At 32.3% G+C, this 26,410-nt stretch overlaps 1 protein-coding gene across 3 annotated transcripts in view; it reads left to right on the top strand.

The window, feature by feature from the left end:
- Positions 1-26,410, top strand: part of LOC140432788 (growth factor receptor-bound protein 14-like) — a 945,246-nt gene that overhangs the window by 235,339 nt on the left and 683,497 nt on the right. For 2 of the 3 annotated variants that reach the window (XM_072520900.1, XM_072520898.1), the window contains exon 5: positions 13,763-13,855. In XM_072520900.1, coding sequence (XP_072377001.1) covers positions 13,763-13,855 — 93 coding nt within the window. The remainder of the gene's footprint in view (positions 1-13,762; positions 13,856-26,410) is intronic. The other variant, XM_072520899.1, reaches the window with a different exon arrangement.

Here is a 26,410-nt window from a genome sequence, read left to right as displayed (position 1 = left end):
ATATATATACCCGGTATTTAGGCGGCACACGCCCTTCCGGTAGGGATCTATGGAGGAGTATCACCAAGCCGCAAGCCCTTATCTCTTGCCGTACTGCTCCACCATAGGTCGATCAGATACCAGCATATTCTAGACTAAGCCGCAGATTCATTTAGAATTTTAAACTGCTGCGTTAGCCTTTTTGTTTTCTGTACACCTTTCTGTACTGCCTTTATAGAATAAAAGCTTATATTTCCCCATAGGATAATGTCTCTTTAAAATATATCATCCCTTATAATACGGCAGCTGTGTCTCCCTGTAATCTTGGTTTTTACTAGAAATCAGAAAAATAAATTAAAAAGCATTGTTTAAACAATCAATATCGTTCACTATCGTTATCCATATAAATAATTAATTTAATATATAAATAAAATTAATTTTAAGCCAACTTAAGATGATTACGAAACCGGCCTTAAAATGAATTGTTTTTTGTTTAAATAAACAAAAATGTAATTACCTACAAAATTAAACAGAAAGCATAATGAACAAGGAACAATATCAGAGTTTTAAGTCTAAATTAACACTATTAATAATATTATCCACACAGTTTGTTTACATTAACACAACCAATAAGAATTGTAACAAAATAAGTATGAATGGGGGGCGTTGGACGCCAATGTAACAAAAAACAAATAAATTAAAGCTGGCTAACAGAATGTGCCGGAGAGTGACTACTTGACACTCAAAAGAGGATTCGGCCAATTTGCATGCCCTGCAGAGACCGTAAAATGAATGACAAAGTAATAAAAAAAAATGTAAATGAAAGTGATAAACTATGAAAGTTGCTCTAAGATGTGATTGGGCGCCAGGAAAGTATTAACCTATACCTTCCAAGGTATCTTATAAAGCTGTTTGCTGAAATAAAAAGGAAAACAGGCATTAATTGAAATATTTAGTCTTCACCACAAATTTAATATCTATCCAAATATATACAGTCTAATTCTTTATAGCTACCCACCACCAATTATGTACAGTTAACCTAGTTACTTATATGCTAAAAAAAATTCCCTGGGTCTACACAATTGATCCTTGATGATCTTAATTTACAAATAATAAAATATAAGAAAAATTTTAATGTATCGACCTAAAAAGGTAATTTACTTGTCTACTAGAGATGTAACTCTGTACTTCGTCTTTCAAATAAATGTCCTAAAAAAGTAATAAGGACACTATCCTGACGGGATAGATGTCCAAAGTTTAAATATATAATAATAAAATATCAATAAAGGACTCTCTCAATAAATGTGTACAGATAAAACCTTACAACAGAGTTGAAAGGGAGGATTTAAAACCTCAACCTGTAGTTGACAATTAGTCCTTAAATGTTATTTAGAATTATTTAAAAAAAAATGACGGGTATTTATTATTAGTTGAAATAGTAAGATTTAAAGTTAAACCAAAAATATTATACAAAGATTATTAAAATTGATAAATAAAACTTAATACAAATTAGCAGTGTTCCACACTCTGAATGAGGGAGGTGTTTCCGGCTGGTTCTCTGAAGTTGTCCGGGAAGTCTTATATGAGATCTGGACCTCTGATGGAACAGCTAAGGGTGACGGCAAAGGTGCAAACCCAGTAGGGAACAACTCAATTCCTTTTTTATTACAAACCCCAACAAAAATAAAGAATTCTTGATTCTGGAATTAACTTCTTAAGTAGGCTAAAAAGAAGATTTGTGTTAGAGTTCCTTCTTACTCTTAATAAAATGTAGGGAAAAACACAAGGTTTAGTAACCTTGAAAGATATTATAAAAAGTTACTGGGAAGCTTGTATGAAAGCAAAAAGCTTTAATGATTTTGTAAATATTGTGACCTTCGCATGGTTTGACAATATTTTAAGTAAAATGGATTGATTAAATAGATAATTTTAACGAAAACATGCTATGGATGTATTTTAGAATATAAAAGAACGGAATGAGACAGAATATTTTTATAGATACTCTTAATAGATATATATTTGTTTTTTTTTTTAAAGAAAGGAAAATAGAAATTTGACATGATTTTATCTTATTGTAAATTTCGATTTAGACGTAGAATATTTCTTAATGAAATGATGTGAAAAATTACAGATAGATATATCGACTATCAAAGGGAACATGACAATATAGTAGGAACCAAAATGGCTGATGGTTTTTAAATTTTTTATTGATAATTAAATCCACTTACCGCCTAAGAGTGGCTATAAATCAAATGGTATACACTAAAAAACAAACTAAAACTTTTCCATCTTCTTCCCAAAAAAAAATGCTTTTCTTAAAATAAATTTAGCACAGCTCTTGCCGCCTCCTTTTTTTAGTCAACCGAACTTCTTTTGCCCAAAATTGAAACCAGAATGCGCGCTAACCACTCGTTTCTAGTCAGCTAAGCATGTTTCCAAAATGACCGCTTGGGGTTGCTGTTTAATACCAACTTAGAATTTAAAATTAAGAAAATATTAAGGGGATATGGATTTAAAAATTTTATTTAAAAGTAAATTTGTTCATGAATTTGTAAGATAACAATATCAAAGTATTAAGATATTTACTAAAAGTGTTCGTATTTTAAGGTTATGCTATGGTTTGATTAAAACTTTAATTATTTTTTTACTGTATTTCAAGGTATTCTGTTATTCTTTTTATCGGGGATATTTCAAAATTAATCAGGTCAGGATTGGTAATTTTGGACAGAATTCACATCCTGTTTAAAGAATGGCTTGATTGAGAATGATAAAGAATGAATTGATTTCGACAAGAAAATGACAGAAAACACAGAAACGTTCTGTTATTTGTTGATAACTGCTCTACCCATAAACCTGACATGAGGTTGAATAATATAACATTTCAATTCTTGCCCGGAAATACAGCTTCACTTATTCTCAACCATGAAAAATTTATTGCAAATATGGATTTTTATAAAACGACTTCTTTAGTTAGTTCTAATGACAAGGCAAGAAAAATTTCAGTTCTCTCTGCTATTCATGATGAACAAAAATTGGCATAATATTTCGGAAAATCGCTTAAAAAATTGTTTTATAAAGTGCAAGTTTTTCAAAGAGGCAGAAACCATATTCACCCGTAGAAAATGAGGAAAACGAAGGACCATATCAACTACCCAACGATGCATCTAGTGTAGTAAAAAAACTTATACGACCCATAAGTGGAACCGGTCGAAATGTAACTACGGATAATTACTTTTCATCTGTACCCTTAGCCAACTCTTTATTGAACGATCATTGCTTGACAACGATAGGTACTTTGCGTAAAAACAAACAACAAATTCCCCCTGAGTTGACAAACGTAACAGGAAGACCATTATGTAGTAGCATGTTTGCATATGGTGGCGATGGAAACAAGTGTGTACTTGTATCATATGTGTCAAAAAAAATAAGAATGTACTACTACATTCAACACTACACAGCGATGGTTTCATTGATGAAAACACCAAAGAGCATACCATGAAGCCAGAGATTATTACTGATTACAACCTCACAAAACGCGGAGTGGATGTTGTTGATAAAATGAAGGCAGAATACTCGGTGACTCGATTTAGCAATCGCTGGCCGTTTACTGTTTTTTGCAGCCTACTAAATATTTCAACTATAAACAGCCAAATAATTTACAACAATAACACTAATATTGTAACATCTCGAAGAAGCTACATTGCGGAGCTTTTAAGGTCCCATCTTCAACGACGTTCCAATATCCCAAATCTGCCTTTTCAGTTGAGACTCAGAATCCGAAATATAACCGAAGAAAAGCCATGAGTTTCTCAAAGGGCAACTCCAAATATAAAACCAAGATGTTCTTTTTGTCCTGTAAGGAAGAACAGGTTTACCCAACATTATTGTACTAACTGTAAGTTGCCGAAATGTAAAGAGCACACTGGTTTAACAAATTTTACTTGCCACTACTGCCTAGAAGAGGAAGAAATCTAATTTTATGCGTAATGCGTACATTTTTTTTTTTTGAATAAATCCCCTTATTTGTTCTGTTCTAGGGTAATGTATATATTTCTTTAGTTTACCTAGTATTTTATAGTTTTTTTTTTAAATATAAGTTTATCGTTTTTTGTCAGTTAATAGCCAATAAACTTAATAATAATGACTCATTTATTTGACCTATACACATATGTTAGATAAAATCTAACACGCGAATGATGGCGTAATTTTTTGAGGTGCGAGTGATGGAGGGTTAATGTTGATATGACATGGCTCATATATAGTTATGTATACCTATTCGCTTTACTTATTTCTGCTAGCCACCAATGATCGGTTATTAGAATATCCCGGTTAGAGGAATATTTTTTCTTGGCACAAAGGCTATTCCAATAAGCGGGTTCGACTGTATTTTTAAACACCACTCACATGACATCAGTAGATTTCTGACATTTGTTTGTAAGTCACACATGTAATCAAATCAAATATTTCCATCAAAAATACTGACAATGCCATTTTTAGTTCTTTTGCTTTTAAATGTATATCATATAGGGTAAATGCACCAGTTGTTGGCCATGTGCTAGTTATTGGCCTACTACTATGTTTTGATTAGAATTAGGAAAATGTTGGTATTTTGTTAATTATAACTACTTTTTTTAAGTTTGGCAACATGTCTTCTAGAGTATGACACATCTAGTTTCAAGGTATCCATTAAATTTTAGTCAGTATTCGCTGTTGAATGAGACACTGTTCTGTGCCGCTAGTTTGCAACCGAAATTTTGTTATTTACCTATAGAAACGTGTGTTGGTCGGTAAGTACTATATACCGCAATTTACTTTCTACTTTATATTTTATGTTTTTGTGAGAATATAGTGTATGTCCTGTTCCAAACTATATAACGAATATAACGTTATTTATACAAATAACGTAAATTTTAAGGTGGCCAACTACTAATGCATGAAATTATCAATGTATCAGTTATTGGCCTAGATGGCCAATAACTGAAACATTAGATTTTGTAAGAATCTAGTGATTGACATATGTTAATAACTAGTGTTTTATATGTGGCCAATAACTAATTATTATAAATTGTTTTAGAAAATATGCCAAAACGATCTAAAACTGAAAACAATTATAAAAAAAAGTATTCCGAAGACGATGTTAAAAAAGCGTTAGAGTTAATTAAAAATGGTATGAGTGAGCAGGAAGCCTTAAGAATTTTTAATATTCCCAGAGCCACTATAAGTTACCGGAAAAGTGAAAAATTTCATTACAAGATAACCCATGAACCAGATACATTTCTTTCGAAGGATGAAGAGGAACAACTGAAACTCTGGATTTTTCATTGTCAAAATAGAGGATTTCCTGTTCGTGTTGACGACATTAAGGACTTCGTTAAATCATTTTTAGAGAGTAACCCTAGAGTTAATCCATTTGTTGAAAATAGACCAAGTAGAACATGGCTATCAGCATTTCTTAAGCGCAATCCCAACATTTCGCTAAGGACTTCAGAGGGAGTGACATCAGCAAGTTCAAACATTAACCAAAGGGATATTACCAAATGGTTTGACAACATAAAATCTTATCTAAATAAAAAAGGACTTTCAGACATTCTTCAAGACCCAACAAGAATCTTTAATGGTGACGAGACATGTTTTTATCTATGTCCCAAAAATAAAAAGGTTTTGGCTATGAAGGGTTCCAGAAACGTCTATGAAATTGAACATAACCCAAAGGTTAACTTAACAGTTATGTTCACATTTTCTGCAATAGGCAATATTTTACCTCCTATGATAATTTATCCCCATAAAAGATTGCCAAATGATATACTAAGTGCTTTGCCGAATTCGTGGGGTATTGATTTAACTGAAAATGGTTGGATGGACAACAAAAACTTTTATGAATATATTGAAAATATATTTAACCCTTATTTAGATCGAAATAATATTACACGTCCGGTGATACTTTTTGTTGATGGGCATAAAACCCATTTAACTGTACAGACAAGTCAACTTTGTACAGATTTAAAAATTATTTTAGTAGCTTTATATCCTAATGCCACGAGATTATCGCAACCAGCGAATGTGGTTGCATTTAAGCCGCTAAAAACTTTTTGGAACAAAGCTGTGCTTCAGTTTAGGAGAGACAACCCCCAAAAAGTGTTAACGAAAGTACAGTTTGCCCCTGTTTTAAAATCTGCTATAGATAGGTTAAATCCAGATGTTATCAGAAGTGGGTTTAGGGCATGCGGTATATTTCCTTGGAATTCTTCTGCTCTTGACTATTCAAAATGTCTTGGAAAAGAATTTGAAACTGAAGATAATTTGGATGAGCACAATGATTTACCAACACTTATTGATCCAAATACAACAATTTCTTATAAAAAATTTTGTGAAATAGTTGGCAATGACAAAATTAAAGAGCTACGTCAAAATAATTGCAAAACTCAATCTGATGATTACCAAATATTGAAACAAATCTTTTCAGCATTTACAGAAAAATCCTCGGTAGAAATTTCTACAAACGACGAACAAGAAAATATTTTAGACGAAGAAGTAAAATTTTTAGACACAAGTGAAGTAATTTTCGATATAAATGAAATTTATACGATGATACTAAATTGTAAACATTCCTGAAATCAAGAACGAAACCTTGATGGTACCTGAGAATGAAATTTTCAACATGCAAAGAATACAAGAATATACAAATCAAGCTGAATCAAGTTTGACGAAAACGGTTAAAGAAGATCAAAAAAACCAAAAAACTCGAGAAATCCCTAAACATTTCTGAAAATATATCTGTAAATGCTACAAATAAATCTATTGCGACTTACTTAATATGGCCAGATAACTACTCCAGCACGAAAAGGAAACAAGTAAACTCAAAAGCTTCCATTTGTTCTAATTTCATCAGATAGAAGAAAAATAGAAAAAGAAAAAATGGAAAAAATTAGAAGAGGAGCGTAAAAAGAAACAGAGGAAACTTGAAAGAAAAGTAAAACAGAGTATTAGGGAAAATCAAAAGAAAATAAAAAGCTCGAATAATAAAAATCCCAAAAAATTATCTAAAACTTTTAAGTCTGAAGAGAAAAGTAGACAACCCATAGAAATGACCTCAACAAAATTAAAAAAAGGTGTAAAAGTTCACATTCCTATTGAAAAATATCAAAAAAAGATAAAAAAAGCATTGAAAGTGTTTTCTCCTCTAAACTAGGAAAATAGAAGTAACAATATTGAGGTTTTTGAGCCACCACTACCTGAATTTGTCAAAGTTCCTATACCAGAATCTCATTCTCACACAAAATCATCAAGCTCTGTCATTCACCTACACCAGAAGTGAATTTGAGATTAACTCCGCAAATATTTCTCGCCCACACTAAATCTCCAAGCCCTGAGAAACAAATTGTAACCAAACGGAAATGATTTGATGATAATACAGATCAGTCCTCAACAAAAATTACAATTCTATCTGATAATTTATTATCAAATATTCCTTCACACTTTGAAAATCGAAACTTGGTATCAAACGTTCTTCCGCGTTTTAAAATTAAAAACTTGGTATCAAACATTCCATCACATTTTAAAAACCAAAAAGTTACTAAAGGTGCGTGTTATCTATGTGTACTAAATATTACAGAGTGTAAAGAAGGCATTAGATGCCAAATGTGTCTTAGAACATATCATGTAATTTGCATAACAAGATTATATGGCGACACAGATCAAGTATATGTTTGCGAATCTTGCCAAAATAAAAAATAAAAGTTTACTTTGACATGAGTTTTTTTTGTGTCCACACTCATCACAAAATCCTTGCTTAGTCAAACACCTACCTATCTATCTATTTTAACTTACGAATTATTTGGTAAAATATCTCTTTAAAAGAGGATGGCCAATCACTAACACATATGGTGTCAATAACTGGAACAGGGTGGCCAATAACTGGTTCATTTGCACGTTTACAAAAGAACACATATAAAATATTTTCACACATGAAATATTAACGTAATAAAATTTTGCAATATGTAGAAATAATAATAAAATTCCATGGTGTTAAAAATAGTTACAATAGGCCACAGTGACAAAACATTTCATAGATATATCGACGTGCTCTCCTTAAGAGGCCAATAACTGGTGCTCTTACCCTATTTGAATTGTCGTTATAATTTTGGCGGATACAATTTAACTATTAAAAAAATTCTTATATTTCCAAGTAACCAAACAAAATACTTTGTTTAATTTTGACTCTGAGAACAATTTTCGAATTGGAAGTCGAAACGTCAAATATAAAATAATTAAAAAAATTAAATTGGGATTTATTTAGGTTAATATAAATTAAATATTTATCACAACTGCAGTTTTTAAATTACAATCTATAAATAAACACCCTAATATTTCCAATTTGGGCGTTGACACAGATATGTCAAGTGCTTACAAATTTATTCATGAGCCCAGCATAAATTGATGAATAAATTTGGAAAATACTCAATGAATTTTAACAAAATATTTGTTCGTCGTCAATCAGTTACATTTTTAACCCTAAAAATAAAAATTTAGCGCAATAAACAAGTAAGTTTAAAAAATTTCCATTTTAAAAATAAATTTAAACATAATTTTAAACAATCAATAGCATATTAAACACATTCTGGACGAGAAGCGAAATATAGAAATAAAAAGACACTTTTCTAAATCATTTATTTCACTATCTAAAGTTATCAGCTTATTTTTGTACTTCAACTCTTAACTTCAACTACAACTCCATCTTTTAGTTAAGATTCCAGATACTTACTGTGTTTTTGTAAATTTTAAACCTTTTTCTTCAAGAGCTGTCTCCACCATTTTAATTATTGTGCTGATCCATTTGTTTAAATAAGTATTTTAAGCCTTATTATTAATTCAGGAATGATTAAAACATTTCTCAATATTTTGTGAGATTTAACACTTCCAACCTTTGGTAAATCTATCTAATCATGTCCTTTTCACCCATCAATTTTATCCTTTTAAAAACTAAAGGGAATTTATCCATTTTTTACGATAATTGGAAAAAAAACTTTTTAAATTCTATTTTAAAATAATTACCTCTAAATCAGCGCCACCTGCAAGCGAATCGTCAAAGCTGTAGAACTGGATATTAAGAAAATCAATAATACAGTATTTTCTTTTTTATAAACATTTATTTTTATTTGAAAAATTAATTTGTTTTTGTTTGTTATATGTAACGTACTTACAAAAAAATATTTATAATTACAAATTTATTTTTGATGTTATTTAAGAATTGGAAATTGTGGAAAACTGTTTAATTCGATAGTTCTATTTAGGACTTTCGTCGATAGGTGGCGATACCAGTATCCTTCCGACGTACATGTTCCAATTTTTGAAATTACAATGTAAATGATTCAGTTAGCATGTAATTATTTCCAATTACAGTGATACTGTGATTAAGCCTATTGCGTGTGGCTTCATGAGTCTTCGTGATCTAAAAAATGTTAGATTGGCGTGTTTCATCAGTGTAATTGACAAGGTCACAGCACTGTGACCTAGACAAACCATAAATTGTTGCCAGGCGGTTCGCCGTCAGCTGATTTTTATTGAGCTACAGTGAAACGACCTTATGTCTTGCACCCTGCCTAGGATACGGGGAATTAAAAGTTTGCCCACAGCTAAAAAAATTAAAATTTGATAAATTTGTTTTAGAATCTTTTAAATAAATTTTAGAGATTTTTATGGATTTGATATACAGTGCGTTGGTGTATTACACCGACAATTAAATATCTCTATATTGAAGAGGTGTAGGGTAGTTGGGGGCAAAAACACGCAGTTTCGTTGTCTTCAAACTCCTGTCGTCTTCAGAAATTATAACAGTTTAGAAATTTTCCAATGTTATTACGGAAGAGCTAACATATTGTTTTTTTTTTTTATTTTAAGTATCGACAGTAGTTCTATAAACTCACTAATAAATGAAAAAAAAGTTTTTAAAAAATCTTCATTTGCGTACTCTTGTCCCTACAAATGGGGCAGTAGTACGCAAGTACGCGTTTTTGTCCTAAACCTAAAATGTATAAAACCTCTAATAAAAGAGATGATAGGCGTTTAAAACAAACCAATCCTTATTGAAAAAAACCAAACGTAAAATACAAAACAAAATAAAAACAAAATCTAAGAGAACTGTGTTGCGAGGTCGTCAGAGAATTCTACTGAATTTGAAAATCTGAAAGAGCTAGTTTTTATTGGCTTTGAAAGTTTTAAAACAATATCGTCTTTTCGAAAAAAGGTCTTTGATCTTTGAAAAAATTTGATCTTTTGATTCTTCAGGTATACTTTCCTCTCCTTTTCTTTTTCTGCTTCCTTCTTTTCTTCTTGTTCTTCTAAAAGTCGCTCTTTATTTAGGTGTCGATGTTAGTAGGGTTGACTTCAAACTTTTCCTGGTTCGTGTCCTTATCTTAATTTTTGGCAAGGGAATAATGTTTGGAAAGGTAAAATTAACCTAAAATTAAAATGCCAACCACTAATACCCAATGAGAGATGGTTCAAATATGAGACAAATAGGTTATTTATAAAAACAATAAACAGAATAAGATCAAACCACGCACTCACTTCTGCATACAAACACAGCATAGGTATTACTGATAACCCATATTGCTCCTGTGGTAAAGTGGGAGATCTGTAGCACTTTATATTGGAGTGTGGACAGTACAAACAAAGTATCAAAATTTTGTATGAAAAACTAATTGAGCTAAATTGTTCATTGCCTGTCAATTTAAATACAATTATTTTTTCAAATAATAAGCAGATATTAAAATGTATCTACGAATACATAACATCCTGTAAATTTAAATTATAAGTAGTTTTAGGTATTCAAATCAAAAATTGTAAATATGTCAAAAATTGAATGTGTATACGAACATATTACTTCCTGTAAATTTATATTATAAATAGGCTTAGGTAATAAAATCAAAAATTGTATTGGCTATGCCAAAGCCATTATACAAAAAAAAAAAAAATAATAACGACTGGGGCTCTTTCGTGTCAGTAACAGTTTCTTTTTCAATATTTGAAGGACCAGGTACAAAAATTCTGGCTCCCGATTTTGATAACGGCTGGGGCTCTATTGCATCAGTAACAAGTTCTTATTCTTCTTGCTGAAACTGGATAAAAACATGACCTTCACCGTGTGAATCTTTACCTTAAATTTTTACTTTGTTACTTCCGCTGGTATAAAATCTACGTCCAAAAAATAATTTTATCTACTGGGTAGATTCCTCTAGGTCGAAAGCCCTGTCTTGCTATATTTGCAGCAGCAGTTTTTGCAAATGCTGTGGAAAAGAGACTAGCCACGTGGTAAATGGAGAGTACCTATCCTGAATGGAAACTGCAAATGCAGTGGAAAAGAGACCAGCCACGTGGTAAATGGAGAGAACCTGTCCTGGATGGGAACTGGTCCAGCTGTGAACGATGCTCTTATAATAAGCTTATAATAGTTTTAAAAATGCCCGATCGAGTGGCTGGTTCTCATGGTTGCTATGTTGCTATGAAATTATCTTTTGCAAATGTTACTACTTGAAGACTTGTGTGCGATACATGATTATCTAGAATCAGAAGAACGGGGTTCTCCTCTGTTGGACTTGTATGTTTTTTAAAATGCAGGTACTTGATAAACGTGGGAGTGTTCATGTAACCACTATCAGTAACAGCCATGTCGCAGGCAGTGGGCCTGTCTTTGAATAGAAGAAGATTCATCCGTTTTCGAGCAAATAAAAAAAATGGAAGGACATGGTTACCAGTTGCACCCATACAGCAAACAGTCGTAATTATTTGTCTTTGCTCGGCAGCTACAGCTTTTGCGACATCTCTCTTTCCAACGGGGGCAACATGTTTGGGCAAATGGTTTAAGACTGTCTGAATGCCTGTTTGATCGACGTTATAGATACTGTTGGGATGTAACTTATTTTTTTTTATAGTGTTCTCCAAAATTTCAAAGTACTGAGCTAGTTGCACTCTATGGTTCTAGCAATACTTGTTTTTCGTGGAACTCGTAAAGATAGTCGGTTCGTTTTCATGAAAGATCTATTGAAGTCTCGACCAAATAACTGATTTACAGGTGAAAATGGATGCTCAATACGGTTTCTTTACACAATAAGAGTAAATTAAAAACACAATGACTTCAGCGTCATTCAATAAAATCGTTTGTCGAGTTCTTTCCAATGCTGAACTATTTCGTTTTCTCGGATCTTGGTTAGAAATGCTTTAAATCTGCCTAAAGACTGGACACCATTTCCTTTTTTCAACCTTTGCCGCAGTGTCGCTCTATGAAATCCCACAGCTTTTACTGTCTGACGTATAGAAACGCCATTATTAATAAGTTCACGAGATTCGCACAAAATAACTTCTGTCAAAGGCTTGCGCTCTGATTTTCTTTTGTAGTTTCTGGAAAACAGAAACCAAGATTTAGGTGCATTGAATATTTAATTCCGAAATTAGTAGAAACAAAATTAATTTATAATAATGGGGAAAAAATATGCATTCGTAATTTTGCCTAATAACGAAAGACAAATTTGGAAATTCACGTTTAAAAACAGATCTTTAGAATTTATAAGTTACTTCAGTATCTGGATATCGCACTTGATAAGCTCTGATCAGTCTATTAATATTTAAGTTCGGGCTTAGGTATTTTTTACTGGACTTTGCCCTCGTATAATGACCAACATTGCGGGTATTGACTTAATGTGCTATTTTATAGCACAGCGATATGAGAAAGAAGTTTTGCCAAGTTTCTTTTTATTTACAAGAACTTCCAGCTTTTTCCTTGTGACAGCAAATGTATTCAAGAATGTATTCTTATACATTTGAGCAAAGGCTCCATCTTCATTGGGTAGGGTGTAGCCTACTGTTGTTTGACGTATACTATCTTCCGGAACCTGATAGGTACCATGTCGGCGCCTCCTAACCCACAGAAGCTGTATAAGACCCATCAGATAAAGTACCTTGAGTTTTGGTGTTCTCCCGGTGAAACTTTTCAAACAAGGATTTTCTCCTGCGATAACTAATAGTTGTACAATTAAATTTGCACTTACAAATCATCTAAAAATAAAAAATATATACAGTAAGACAAGTGCAACCTGATAGGTTATAAACCTTCTGTGTTGGCAACGGTTCTGCTGCTATATCTTTACATTTTCTAGTTTTATATGCTTTGCCAACCTCCCGAAGTTGTCCTTATTCCTTGCCAAAGCTGCCAGTACCATTACTTCTTCGGGTTTTCACTTTACTCATTAATCACAACAAAATTAATAATACTTAATAAATTTGCACATAACCCCTTTGTAAAGCAACAGACAATTTACGCTTATCTTACAGTCCCTATACAAAGTTTACTATTAGGAATGGCACCTAGCGCCTTTGTTAGGGCATAGAGCATGACACATACAACCTTTCTATGGCAATAACTCAAAATCAAAAGTTTTGGCACTTAGCACCTTTGAAACTTCCAGTTTTCAATTATCGTTTGTAGTGATATTTTGGAGCGATTTATGCAAAAAACTGCGATTATATGCTTCACACCCAAATCAAAATAAATATTACCTGGACTAATTAATGTTCAGTAAAATATTTTCTAATAATTAATGTAATGAATTTCTAAAACTGTTAATATGAATGAAAATTACATTTTACTATGCAATCTCGAATCCGGAAATCGTTTTCAAAAAAATTGTATGAATTAAAAAATTATATTAACCTGTAATATTTGTCACAGCATCAAAAAATGACCATTATTCATTAATTTTATTCTAATTGTTTTTTTTTTTCATTTCAGCAATTTTTTCCATACGGGATGTTGAACATAGAAAACGAGGCCTCGAGGGATGAAAACAAGAATCCCACCAATCCCTCCCACTTACAGGTAGAGGTAATTTTTAAATGTTGTAAGCGTCCACGTAAAATTTTTGCTTTGTGGTTATTTTTTTGGTATTGTTAAAAAAATTTCAGAATAAATTTAAGAATAGCATGTGCTGATAATATTAATTCCATTAAATCGAGCTGGGATTTTGTTAATAAATAATGATTTCTAATGTTTTTTTTTGGATTTATTAAGGATTCTGGAGGAAAGTAAAAGGTATAGTCCAGCTAAAACTCGAACTGGAAATATATTTTGTTAAAACATAATGATTTTCTAACGTTTTTTGATTTATAAAGAGCACTGGAGGAAAGCAAAGCATACAGTCCAGCTTAATATTGAGCTGCAAACATATTTTGTTGAAAAACCAAGATTTTTAATGCTTTTTAGACTTATCCAAGAATACTGAAGAAAACCAAAGAGTGTAAATGCAGCTAAACATCAAGCTGAAAAAAATATTGGGTGTTTTTTCAGAGGTATAGAACTTTAAAATGGAATAAAACAAAGATGATTTTTTTAAATTGACATAAAATTGACTTTATTCAGAAGATAATATTTTGGTATTATAATTTACATATGATTTTTGCATTTGACCGCCACGGCGGCTCTGACGTAGTCTAATCTAGATATCCAATTTTATAACAATTCCAATTTTAGGACTTTTTGTTGTTCTCTAAGTGATCAATCGTTTCAGGCTTATCGTCGTAGACTAGCGTCTTCACATATCTCCACAGAAAATAGTCTGGTGGTATTAAATCGCATGATCTTGTAGGTCAATTCACGGGTCCGAAACGTCAAATTATGCGGTTACCAAATGTTTCCTTCAATAAATCAATTGTGGCACGAGCTGTATGACATGTTGCACCGTCTTGTTGCAACCACAGTTCCTGCACATCATGCTTGTTCAATTTAGGAATGAAAAATTAATCATGGCTCTATAGCGGTCAACATCGGCTGTAACGTTCTGGCCATCGTTTTTTTGAGAAGTACGAACCAATGACTCCACCAGCCCACAAAGCACACCAAACAGTTTTTCTGGATGTCTTCTTTGTCAACCATTTTCCATCCACTCCTGAATGTAGGTCTCTCCCAATTGCTTCCATCTTTCTCTATCTTGCGCCAATCTAATCCACTGTTTGCCTACCACTGTTCTTATGTCATCTACCCATCTTTTTTGAGGTCTTCCCATGCTTCTTGTTGTCGTCCTTGGTCTCCATTCTAGAATTCTCCGTATCCACCTGTTGTCATTATATCGGGCTACGTGACCTGCCCAGCGCCATTTCATTTTTGCAATTTCTTCCACAATATCCCTAATCTTCGTTCTACGTCTTATCTCGGTGTTTCTAATCTTGTCTCTTAGTAATATTCCAAGCATGATTCGTTCCATTGTTCTTTGCGTTGTTTCAAATTTTTTAGCAGATTTTTTGGTAAGGGCTAGTGAATGAGCTTTAAATTCTATAAGAGAAACACTCACTCATAAATGATTTATTTAGGTGCTGGCATAATTTTAATATGAAAATAAGTTATATGTAAATTTATCAATTAATATAAATACTGTGTGTGTATTCAATCAAATTTCGGTACCTGTGATGTTGATGTAATACTCCTTCTTCTTCCTCAGTGCACTGGGTTGACTCGGGAACAGAATCTTCTCAAAAGGTCGCGTGGTCACGTTACACAAAAATACTGGAGTGTTTTGCGCGCTGATTTATACAAGACTATATCTAAGATTGAAGTGCGTAGCGTGTCGTCCTGTAGCGTTGTAGTTTTTCTCCCTTTCGACTGTTAGGGGGCGGACTGTACAGGTCCGTATTAATTCATAATTGACAAGACATACACACACGTTAATTAAAGAATTAAATATAAAAATAAAATAATAAAAATTATTAATAAAATCTAATAATATGTGTGGAGGGACGTAACATTCCCACCCACCAAAATGCATATTTGCATTTTTAGTCAATATAAGGCAAAGGGCATAGCTTAACCAAAGGTCACCTAAGTTCACCTTTCGCGGTTATAGCTACGCGAGCAATATCATCTTGACTGAAAATTAAAGTTTTAATTCGACCCATTTGCCATTGTAAGGGAGGCTTGGTCTCATTACGTATTAATACGAGTGTACCTATATTAGGATTACCCTCATTTTTATGCCACTTCGAGCGTTGATGAAGAGTATGTAAATATTCTCTGCTCCATCTTTGCCAAAAGTCTGCATGTAATCGTTGCAGCAATTGCCAACGACTTAGTCTATTTAAATGAACATCACTGTAATCCCGATCGGGAATTATCTTTAAAGGCTCTAGTGTAAGAAAATGACCAGGTGTTAACACTGAAAAATCATTTGGATCATTACTGACAGGACATAAGGGACTAATCTTAATATTTTTGTCTTTCTTAGTTTAGTCCCATTACCTCCCCTTTCTCTTTTATTTCTTCTAGCATTTCTTTCATTATTTTCCTGTTCTTTGCAATATTGGCAATATCGTCTACGGATTATTTGACCACCTCTTGTTCTTAGATTTCCTTTATTTATATTTCGTAGTACATATTCTAAGGCTAGATTAAATAGCGTTGTCCTTTTTATTAATTTTGTAGGTTGATGTGAAATTTTTAATTTTTTAAGTGCTATCATTAATCCTTTACTTTTAATTGAATCAAATGCCTGTTTGAAGTCTATGAATAACATTTCCAATTCTAATTTATATTCGTTTGCTTTTTTCATTATTTGTTCTATTGTGTGTTTGCTTTTTATTATTGATGTCAATAATTTATATGTTGTATTTAGTAACGTTATTCCTCTATAATTTTCACAAATTTGTTGGTCAATTTTTTTTAAAATACTTTATTCATTATAATTTATGCTTTATATCCATATCCACAAAGTTATATATTAAGATTTTAATGAATATTTGTAACGCAGAACTCTGATAAAAAAAAGATGTTTCGTGGATGTATCCGTTTTCCAGTAGCAAACTCACCGTTTAAATAAACAAGCCAACAATATTGAAAACAATTTTCCTTCTTCAACTTCCCCATTCCGTTTTGTTGATTGTTTGCATAAATTTTCGCCTAATTTGTATTCCGACTTCGTCCAAGAATAATTTCGTACTTAACTAGCCATCAACAATTTGATTAATTATTTCATTATCCTTTCCCCATGCGCATTTTATCAGATCTATCTGGGGTAACCGGTCACGATTCATTTACTTGTATGGTAATTTGTTTTCCATATTCGGGTAATCACATACTCGAACAATAAATCATTCACTGACATATCGAAAAGCGTTTTTTATATAAAACTGTATGAAATTTGCTATCTATTGAACCGAATTAAAATTCAGTTTTCTATAAATCGGTAATTTTAGTATATATGCAAATAGAATTAGTTCAGAATATTGTACTGGCTGTTCATGTGAATGCTTAAAAATCTGATTGAAAATTATTCAAATTTAGGAAATTTTTTATTACGTGACAAATGCCCCGTGACAATAAAATCAAAATACAGCGCAAACGTTTTGTAACCTTTATTGTATTTACTACGCCTTGAAAGATTATAATAAAAATTATAATAAGCCACAATTAAAGATTGAAGTACGTTTATTGACGTTTCAATTTCCACTTCGGAAATCGTTCTCAAATCGGAAAAGTGGAAATTGAAACGTCAATAAACGTACTTTAAACCTTTAATTCTGGCTTATTCCCATTTAAATAGTAATTGCTTTAACATACCACAAGAAGATAGCTTCAGAACAATATTCTCTATTAAAGTCAATTTTTTACAGATCCTTCATCTGACTCAGAGTTTTTAGAATTGCATAACCCACCATAATTAGCTTTTCACTACTAGGATCAAGCTCAGATATTCTGTTCTCTTGAGAAATTAAATTATACCGTTAAATTACAACCAAATAATTTTATCTTTTTCATAGGTATTTGTTTTTTCAACATATCAAATTTCAGCATGTATTTTGTTATCAAGTAAAGTTCGAGTTTCAGTTCTATTAATTAAGTATGCTGCTACTCTCACACCTTCACCCCACATGCATTTATCTAAATTTGAATCAAAAATTAAATGTTTTGCCTTTTCTATAATGGTTTTGTTAAAACGTTCAGAAACAGCATTTTGTTCTGGATTCCTAGGTACTGTATACTGAATTTTGACTCACCAGCATTTAAACAAAATCTTTTAAGGAATATTCATCCCTATTATCACACCTTATTCGTTCAATTTTTACATTCAATTTAGCAGTGACCACATCAATATATTCTTTAAATTTATCTATTACTTCAGATTTCTTTTCAATGAAATACCATATACAAAAATAGGAATAATGGTTTTTAAAAGTGAACGTAAACGAAACAAAATAGGCACTGTTTATTATCATGAGTTACTGGATCTTCTTAATAATAGGTGTCGATTTCAACGCCAAAATGGGCACTAAGGAAGACCCCTCTGAAATAATATTGGAAAAGTTTCAAAACTAAGGCAGAAATGATAGAGGCAAACACCTGTTAACTTTCCGTTTTGAAAACAATCTCTATCAAATGAACAGCTTTTTTTAAAAGAAAACTCACAGAAGATGGACATAGGAAAGCTCTGATACTCTAGTCGCCAAAGACGAAAATGTCACTAAACCTCTTAACATCATACTAACAAGCTGAGTTTTGCTGAGAATATTAATTTTGGGATCCCAAAAAAGATCCAAAAAAGTTTACCACTCCGGGCTTCCCCCTAAAACCAAGATTTACCAAGAACCCGTACGCTGTAGGAAAAAATGTTTGAAATAAAAAATGTAGCTGAGATAATTTTAAACAAAGATGTTTAGTAGCACTTTTTGTGTAGAATGAGCCGTTCTCTCACAAACAAAGCTTGAAGCGACCGTCGATTTTGAATGCCAGTTACGCGCGCGAAATCAATGTTTAATAAAATTTGTATCAGATTTTATAAAGGTGTTAAATAAGTAAATAAACGTGGCGCGGTTTTTGCCATTTTTTATTATTCTCATGAGATTAATACAATCTATCCCTTTTATTGACTGGCTAGTATAAAGTTTCGATTACTATATATAGAGCCTAACCAGAGAACAACCGAACACAGAGAAGCGACAGTCCTTTGGAGTTACGTGGCCAAGCCGCCAATGACAGCTAACAACCAGAAAATTAATAGTCAGTGGGTATATCACACAATATAAATTCTTAAGAGCGTAGGCGCAAAATTTCGGGCCAATGTTTTTTAAATGCATTCATTTTTTTTCGAATCCTGAAAAAACTAATAAATATTTTTGAAAAATTTAAACGCAGAATGAAAGACTACATTATTACTGAGGGCCGAAAGTCCCTGAAAACTTCTATAATGTTTATTTTAATAAGTTACAGGGGTAAAAAAAAAGAGAAAATTTAGTGTGATTTTTAATTTCAAATATCTCATTCAAAAAAACTTTTTGTTTATTCTAAGGGACTTTCGGCCCTCGGTAATAATGTAATCTTTCATTCTGTGTTTAAATTTTTCAAAAATATTTGTTAGTTTTCTCAGGATTCGAAAAAAATGATTGTATTTAAAAAGCATTCGCCCGAAATTTTGAGCCTACGCTCTTAAGCGAAACAAAGAAATTACTAAAAATCTTAAAATTACAACAGAACAATACTTCAAAATTGCAAAAACATGGTTGCAAATAAACAAACTTACATTAAATTATGAAAAAACTAAATAGGTACTCATCTACTTTTTGCTATATACAAAAGTTGTCTGCCAATTTTTAATTCGTTAAATATAAATAACAAAGATCATTGAAGGTACTGCGTCATGCGCCAATGTTTTTCTTCTATTTCCTTTTAAAATAACATTATCTTCAAAATGCAGTTCACAAATCCTATAATTATTATAAAGTGAATCCATTTTGAATAACAAATCTTCTCGTCTGCAAGCTTCTATCCACACTTTGGCACTACAGATTTTTAACAGAACAAATTTTAAACAAAGAACTTTTTCTGTATTTATAAATAATACTTTATTACTTACAGCTATAAGAGTATTAGTATATTCTAAGTATATTGTAAGTAATGAAATATTTAACTTTTGTCAATATCTAATCTTAATAAATTTACAGTTTTCTCCTGACTGTCACAAGTCACAAAAATGTCACTAAATATTGAGATATGCAACAAATAAAGTTTTAATATTTTTTATTTGTAATTCCCATTTAAAACTCCTAAATATTTTATGTACTTCGATCCATATATTTGATCTTTTTTATTTATATTTAACGAATTAAAAATTGGCAGACAACTTTTGTATATAGAAAAAGGTAGATGAGTACCTATTTAGTTTTTTCATAATTTAATGTAAGTTTGTTTATTTGCAACCATGTTTTTGCAATTTTGAAGTCATCTGTTGTAATTATAAGATTTTCCCAATTATCGGTCTAATTATGTTTCCAACAATTTTTAGTTTGAGCATTTTAGTAATTTCTTTGTTTCGTTTAAGAGCGTAGGCGCAAAATTTCGGGCCAATGCTTTTTAACATTTTTTTGGAATCCTGAGAAAACTAACAAATATTTTTGAAAAATTTAAACACAGAATAAAAGATTACATTATTACCGAGTGCCGAAAGTCACTTAGAATAAACAAAAAGTTTTTTTGAATGAGATATTTGAAATTAAAAATCACACTAAATTTTCTCTTTTTTTTTCACCCCTGTAACTTATTAAAATAAACATTATAGAAGTTTTCGGGGACTTTTGGCCCTCAATAATAATGTGGTCTTTCATTCTGCGTTTAAATTTTTCAAAAATACTTATTAGTTTTTTCAGGATTCGAAAAAAATTAATACATTTAAAAAACATTTGCCCGAAATTTTGCGCCTACGCTCTTAAATCAAATATTCTCGTGTATAAAACCCTCTATATATTTTTATTTCCTAAAAATACTATATTCGTATTGTTGTCTTCGAGCGCGCTGACACCCGGCCACCATCTGTTGATTTTTTGACCTGAGCCTTCGAAGACTTGCGTCTTTCAATAAAAGAAATAGCACTGACACCAAATTTAATGTTTTCATTTTGAACTATCCCTTGGCAGACCAAAGTTTATTTTTTATAGCTCGGACAGACACGTCGGCGTTGGCTTACTGTTCGAAAGTCAAACCAATACTATTATGTAATAACTAATAATAATTACAAAGTAATAGTAATTACCTGTTATTATTCTTAGGAAATCTAAATAAACTTATTCCTTTTCCTGTCACAGATGAACATCGGCGAATCGCACAAATATATCCAGACATTTTAAATATAAATTAAACTTTTAACTATAAACTATAAACTTATATATTTAACTATAACTATAAACTATAACCTTTTAACTATAAATAAATTGTATAAATGGTCAAATGCACTTGTTGTGTCGAGTGTTTACCATAGACGCCTACGGACTATCGAAAACAACCAGAATTAAAGAATAAGCACGTGTTTTTGACAGTTAAACAACCAGAATCGGGCATGCGTATACAAAAATGGTACACGCTTTTGGACCGTTGTGTCGCTTCTATGTGTGTTAAGTTATTCTATGGCCTAACCTTCAAAACATATAACATGAAATTTTAGTTTTGAGTTTTGGTAACAAATTGAGACATTTCAAATATGCTTAAAAAGCGCTGGATTTAAACTTTCACATAACAAACAATTTAAAACGTTTAAATCTTTTTTTTTTTCAATTAAACTAGTATGTTTTTAAAAAAAAATTTTGCACCTTTATTGGGGTCCCAAAATGAATATTCTCGGCAAAATTCAGCTTGTTCGTGTGATTTTTAGGGGTCACCTCTCTGACGACTGGACTATGATAGAAACACAAGGAACGATGTCGACTATTTCTTAACAAACAAAAAAGAATTATTTAAAAATGTAAATGTGTTAAACCAGTAAAGAAAGACTCAAAATGATTAACAAGAAACAACCAAAGAAATGAACAAAACCAACTAATATTCAGGAGTTCGAAAAATATATTATTCCATGTATCACAACAACAACAGACATTAGCAACAAATAGTCAACACAATGCAACAGGTTCAAACAAAATACTGTCCAAGAAACAAAAAGGATGAAAAACTAAGTCAACTTACGAAAACCCTTATAGACCAAAGGCGCAGATGAAAGGTAATAACAGTATAAGCAAAGAAACGCTAAATAAAATAAGTAAGATGATCACAAAGGTCATAAGAAAAGACATAAGGAATTACAAAGTAGAAAAAACTAAACAAGCAATAGAGCAAAACGAGGACATGAAAGTTTTGAGAAGGAGTGTGCAATGGGGAAAAATAGGAATTAACAAACTAAGAAATAAAGCTGGAGAAGAAACTACAATCAGAGATGAAATATTAACAATTGTCGAAGAGTTCTACACAGAGCTATATAGATCAAGAGAAAGAGAAAAAGAGAAAAAGTCCAATTACAGTAAAAACTGGGTTACTAAACGCGAATAAAAGTGTACGCGAATAATAGTTAAAAGAACGAAAAGAAAATTAGAGATTTATCAAACAAGAGAACAGGCAGGATTCCGAAAAAATTACAGAACTAATGACCATCTATAAAGCCCAAAAACTCTAATAGAGAAAGTAGTGGAATACAATAAGCCCCGAGTACTAATATTTTCACAAAATCTTTGACACAGTTGAGCTAAGCAAAATACTACAGGCGCTTAAAGAATGCAGGCTGAACTAAGATATACAAAATTAATATACAATGTATACCTCCAGGCAACAACTGCTGTCAAATTACATACTAATAGTAATCGTATAAACATAGGCAACTATAGGCTGCAACTATATCACTCTCTTCGGTTTCTTAGCCATGAAATTCTTCGTCTTTCTACGGATCTTTTCCCTTGATTTTACCTTGCATTATGAGCCTTAATATCTCATATATCGCACCTCTGGTATTGTGGCCTAAATATTCCAGCTTTCTTGTTTTGATGTGCTTTATGATCTCGCAATCCTTTTGTAGCCTTCTTAACACTTCTGCATTTGTAACTCGTTGTGTCCATGGTATTTTCAAAATCCCTTCTATAGCACCAAATCTCAAATGATTCCAACTTTTTTATATTATCACTTTTAGTGTCTAGCTTTCCATTCCATTCAACAAAGTCGAGAACACTGTTTTCATTTTTATAAATGCTTGTCTTGCAAATTCAATGCGTGTCTTTATTTCTCTACCTTGGTCATTGTTTTCATTTACCCAGGTTCCCAGATATTTGTCGTTATTGACTCTCTCTACTTGTTTTCCCTCGGTATTTCTTAACGTTCATGTGTAGTCCATATTTTATACTGACTTGATGTAATCTATTTACTAAGCGTTGCAGTGTCCGCAGATCTGCAAAAACAGCGATGTCGTCTGCAAATCTTATGTTGTTCAAGATTTTTCCTTTTATTGATATACCCTGTTGTTCCTCTGATATTGCTTCCTTAAAAATAGCTTCGCTGTACAGATTGAATAACAATGGGGATAGCACGCAACCCCGTCTAACACCTCTTTTGATTTCTACAGATTCTGTATCGACATTTTCGATTCTAATCTTTGCTTTTTGATTCCAGTACAGATTGACAATAACCCGTATATCTCGACTATCCACATTCTTTTTTTTTTAACAGTTTTACGAGTTTCTGATGCCGTACTCTATCTTTTGATAATCTATAAAGCAGATGTAGAGATCCTGGTTCATATCTAGTCGTCTTTGCGTGAGAACGTTAAAAGCGAACAAAGTCTCTCTCGTTCCTTCTGAGTCCAAATTGGGTGTAATCTATATCTTCTATTTTTTTGTATAGTCTTCCATGTATTATTTTGAGAAATATCTTAAGTGTGTGGCTTATTAAGGAAATTATTCTATACTGGGAGCATTCTGTCGCATGTACTGACTTTGGTAGTGTTACAAACGTGGACAGCAACCAATCTTCGGGTATTACTCCTGTTGTATATACTTTGTTGAACAGATCTAAAATCTAGTGTTTCTTCTAGTGTTTTTTCGTCAATGCATTTAATTAGCTCAGTGGATCTGATCAGGGCCTACTGATTTTACGGTCTTTGTATTTCTAATTGCCTGTTCTAATTCGCACATTATTATTTTCGGTACTATTTGTTCCTGTGGCTCTTCTTGTATCATTCTATCATCGTCAAATAGTTTCATTATGTATTCTTGCCAAAATCTTAGTTTATTTTTGATGTCTGCACTGAGTTTACCATTATCATCTTTGAGTATCCCATAGTGTGCTCGCTTTTTGGTATTTTTTAGTTTTTTTATTTTTTTATACATATTAAAGCTGTCGTATTTTCTGTCAAACTCTTCTATTTTTATGCATTGATTTGTTAACCACTTTTCCTTGGCCTTTTTTTATCTCTACTTTAATTATACTTTGTATTTCTTGATATTTTGGCTCATTTCTCCCTTTGGCTTTTCTCCTCTCTTCCATTACTGCTAGAATTTCTGAAGTCATCCATTTATGTTTTTTATTTGTCTTTTCAGGCTTTAAATTTTCTTCTGCAGCCTTTAGTAATGTCTTCTGAATATTGCTCCACTTTTCATTGACATCTTCCGATGTTAAGATTTCTTCTCCTACTTCTGTTAGATTTGAGTCGACTTGTTGAGACCCAATGTCACCTAAACCTTTTAATACTGTGCTGGAACATGCTTTTTAGAATTTGGATTGGCGGACAAAGGGCATAAATATAGATGGAGAATATTTAAACAACTTAGGTTTCGCCGATAATATAGTCATAGGTAAGAAAACCCGTATATATGTGCTTCATTGATTTTGAAAAGGCATTTGATCGCGTTCAGCATACCAGACTAATTACCGCCTTGCAGAGCATCCAACTAGATGAGAAAGACATCAAACTTATTGCCAAACTTTACTGAAACCAAACAGCCATTATTAATACCAACAACAGAGAATCAAAGCCAATCAGTATTGAACGAGGCGTAAGACAAGGCTGTATACTATCTCCCACCCTCTTTAACGTGTATTCTGAGAATCTATTTAGGGAAGCTTTAAAAGATCAAAAAGGAATTATCATAGGAGGAGAAATAATTAACAATATACGGTACGCCGACGATACTGTGATTCTAGCTGAAAACATCGACGATCTGCAGGAGCTAATCAATAGAGTTGACATGGAATGCACAAATTGGGGACTGTCGATAAATATCGATAAAACTAAATACATGGTGACCAGTAAAGTGGATATCGGCGCAACCCAACTGATATTAAACCAAGAACCGCTGCAGAGAGTTCAGAGATTCAAATACCTTGGATGTTGGATTACCCAAAATCTAGATCCATCCTTCGAAATTCGATGTAGAATTGAACAGGCAAGAAACTCATTTCAAAAATTCAAGCCTCTAGGATCCAATAACTCATTAAATTTGGAAATCTGTGAAAAGTTTACAAGATGTTACGTGTGGTCTGTACTTTTGTATGGATGTGAAACTTGGACTTTAAACGCCGATATCATGAATAAAATCGAGGCGTTTGAGATGTGGTTGTATCGAACGATACTAAAAATTCCATGGACTAGCAGAACTAGAAACGAAGAAGTTCTTCGAAGAATGGGACATCAACGAACTCTATTAAATATTATTAAGAGGCGTAAACTAGAATATCTTGGACATATAATCAGAGGACCAGGATATGAGTTCCTTCGGCTAATTCTCAACGGTAAAATCGAAGGAAAGAAATGGATAGAACGGAAGAAACTCTCTTGGTTGAGGAATTTGCGGCAGTGGACAGGTTTGACAGCGGACCAATTGCTACACGTAGCGCAAGACCGAGATCAGTATAACAATATTATAAGCATGGTAGTCGCCGACGTTCCGTAGGGATATGGCACTCTAAGAAGAAGAAGAAGCTGAGGATCTATGAATGGCAAGAGAGATGATACAGAAACTCGTTGTGACTACATAAAATGCAAATATAAACATCTCGAAAATTGCAGCAAATGTGGACAATAACCAGTAATCGTCCACAAACTGATGACTGTACATCAATTATTACTGATGAGGGGCTTGTAGTTGATTAAAGCGCGCGTCAATCGATTGACTCAATCGTTTGATCAAGCAGATTGATCATCTAGGCTAGGGCCTCTTTAAGTAACGCACGCTGATCGCTGGAGAGAGCGCTGGAATTTGCACATGCATCGTTTTTGACGCCAGCTAACCATCCCCAAAATTTCTACATGAAAACCATGTTAACTTAAGTCATTACTGTCTCATACGTAAAAACAAAGTATAACCAAAACCCATAAGTTATGCAAGATTGAACTAAATAATTTAATATCTAAGTATTAACGGAGGATTCCTATTTACCGACTGAAAACTTTTAAAAACTTGTTAGTGCCCTCAGTGTATTGCTCACCAGTGTATTTGGGGCAAAGTTCACTGTGTTCACAAGAGAAAAACCAATTCTAAACTACAATAACTTCCGACTAAAAAATAATTTCAATTTGTAACGACGCTCAACTCTTTAAATATCCGCTTTTGTGTAAAATGTTAACTAGATTAAAAAAGTTTATTGTGAAAAATG

The sequence above is a fragment of the Diabrotica undecimpunctata genome, chromosome 1 (assembly GCF_040954645.1).
Source record: "Diabrotica undecimpunctata isolate CICGRU chromosome 1, icDiaUnde3, whole genome shotgun sequence".
In the NCBI taxonomy this organism is placed as follows: domain Eukaryota; kingdom Metazoa; phylum Arthropoda; class Insecta; order Coleoptera; family Chrysomelidae; genus Diabrotica; species Diabrotica undecimpunctata.
Note: the sequence above shows the minus strand (reverse complement) of the source record. Positions and strands in the feature narration are given on the sequence as shown.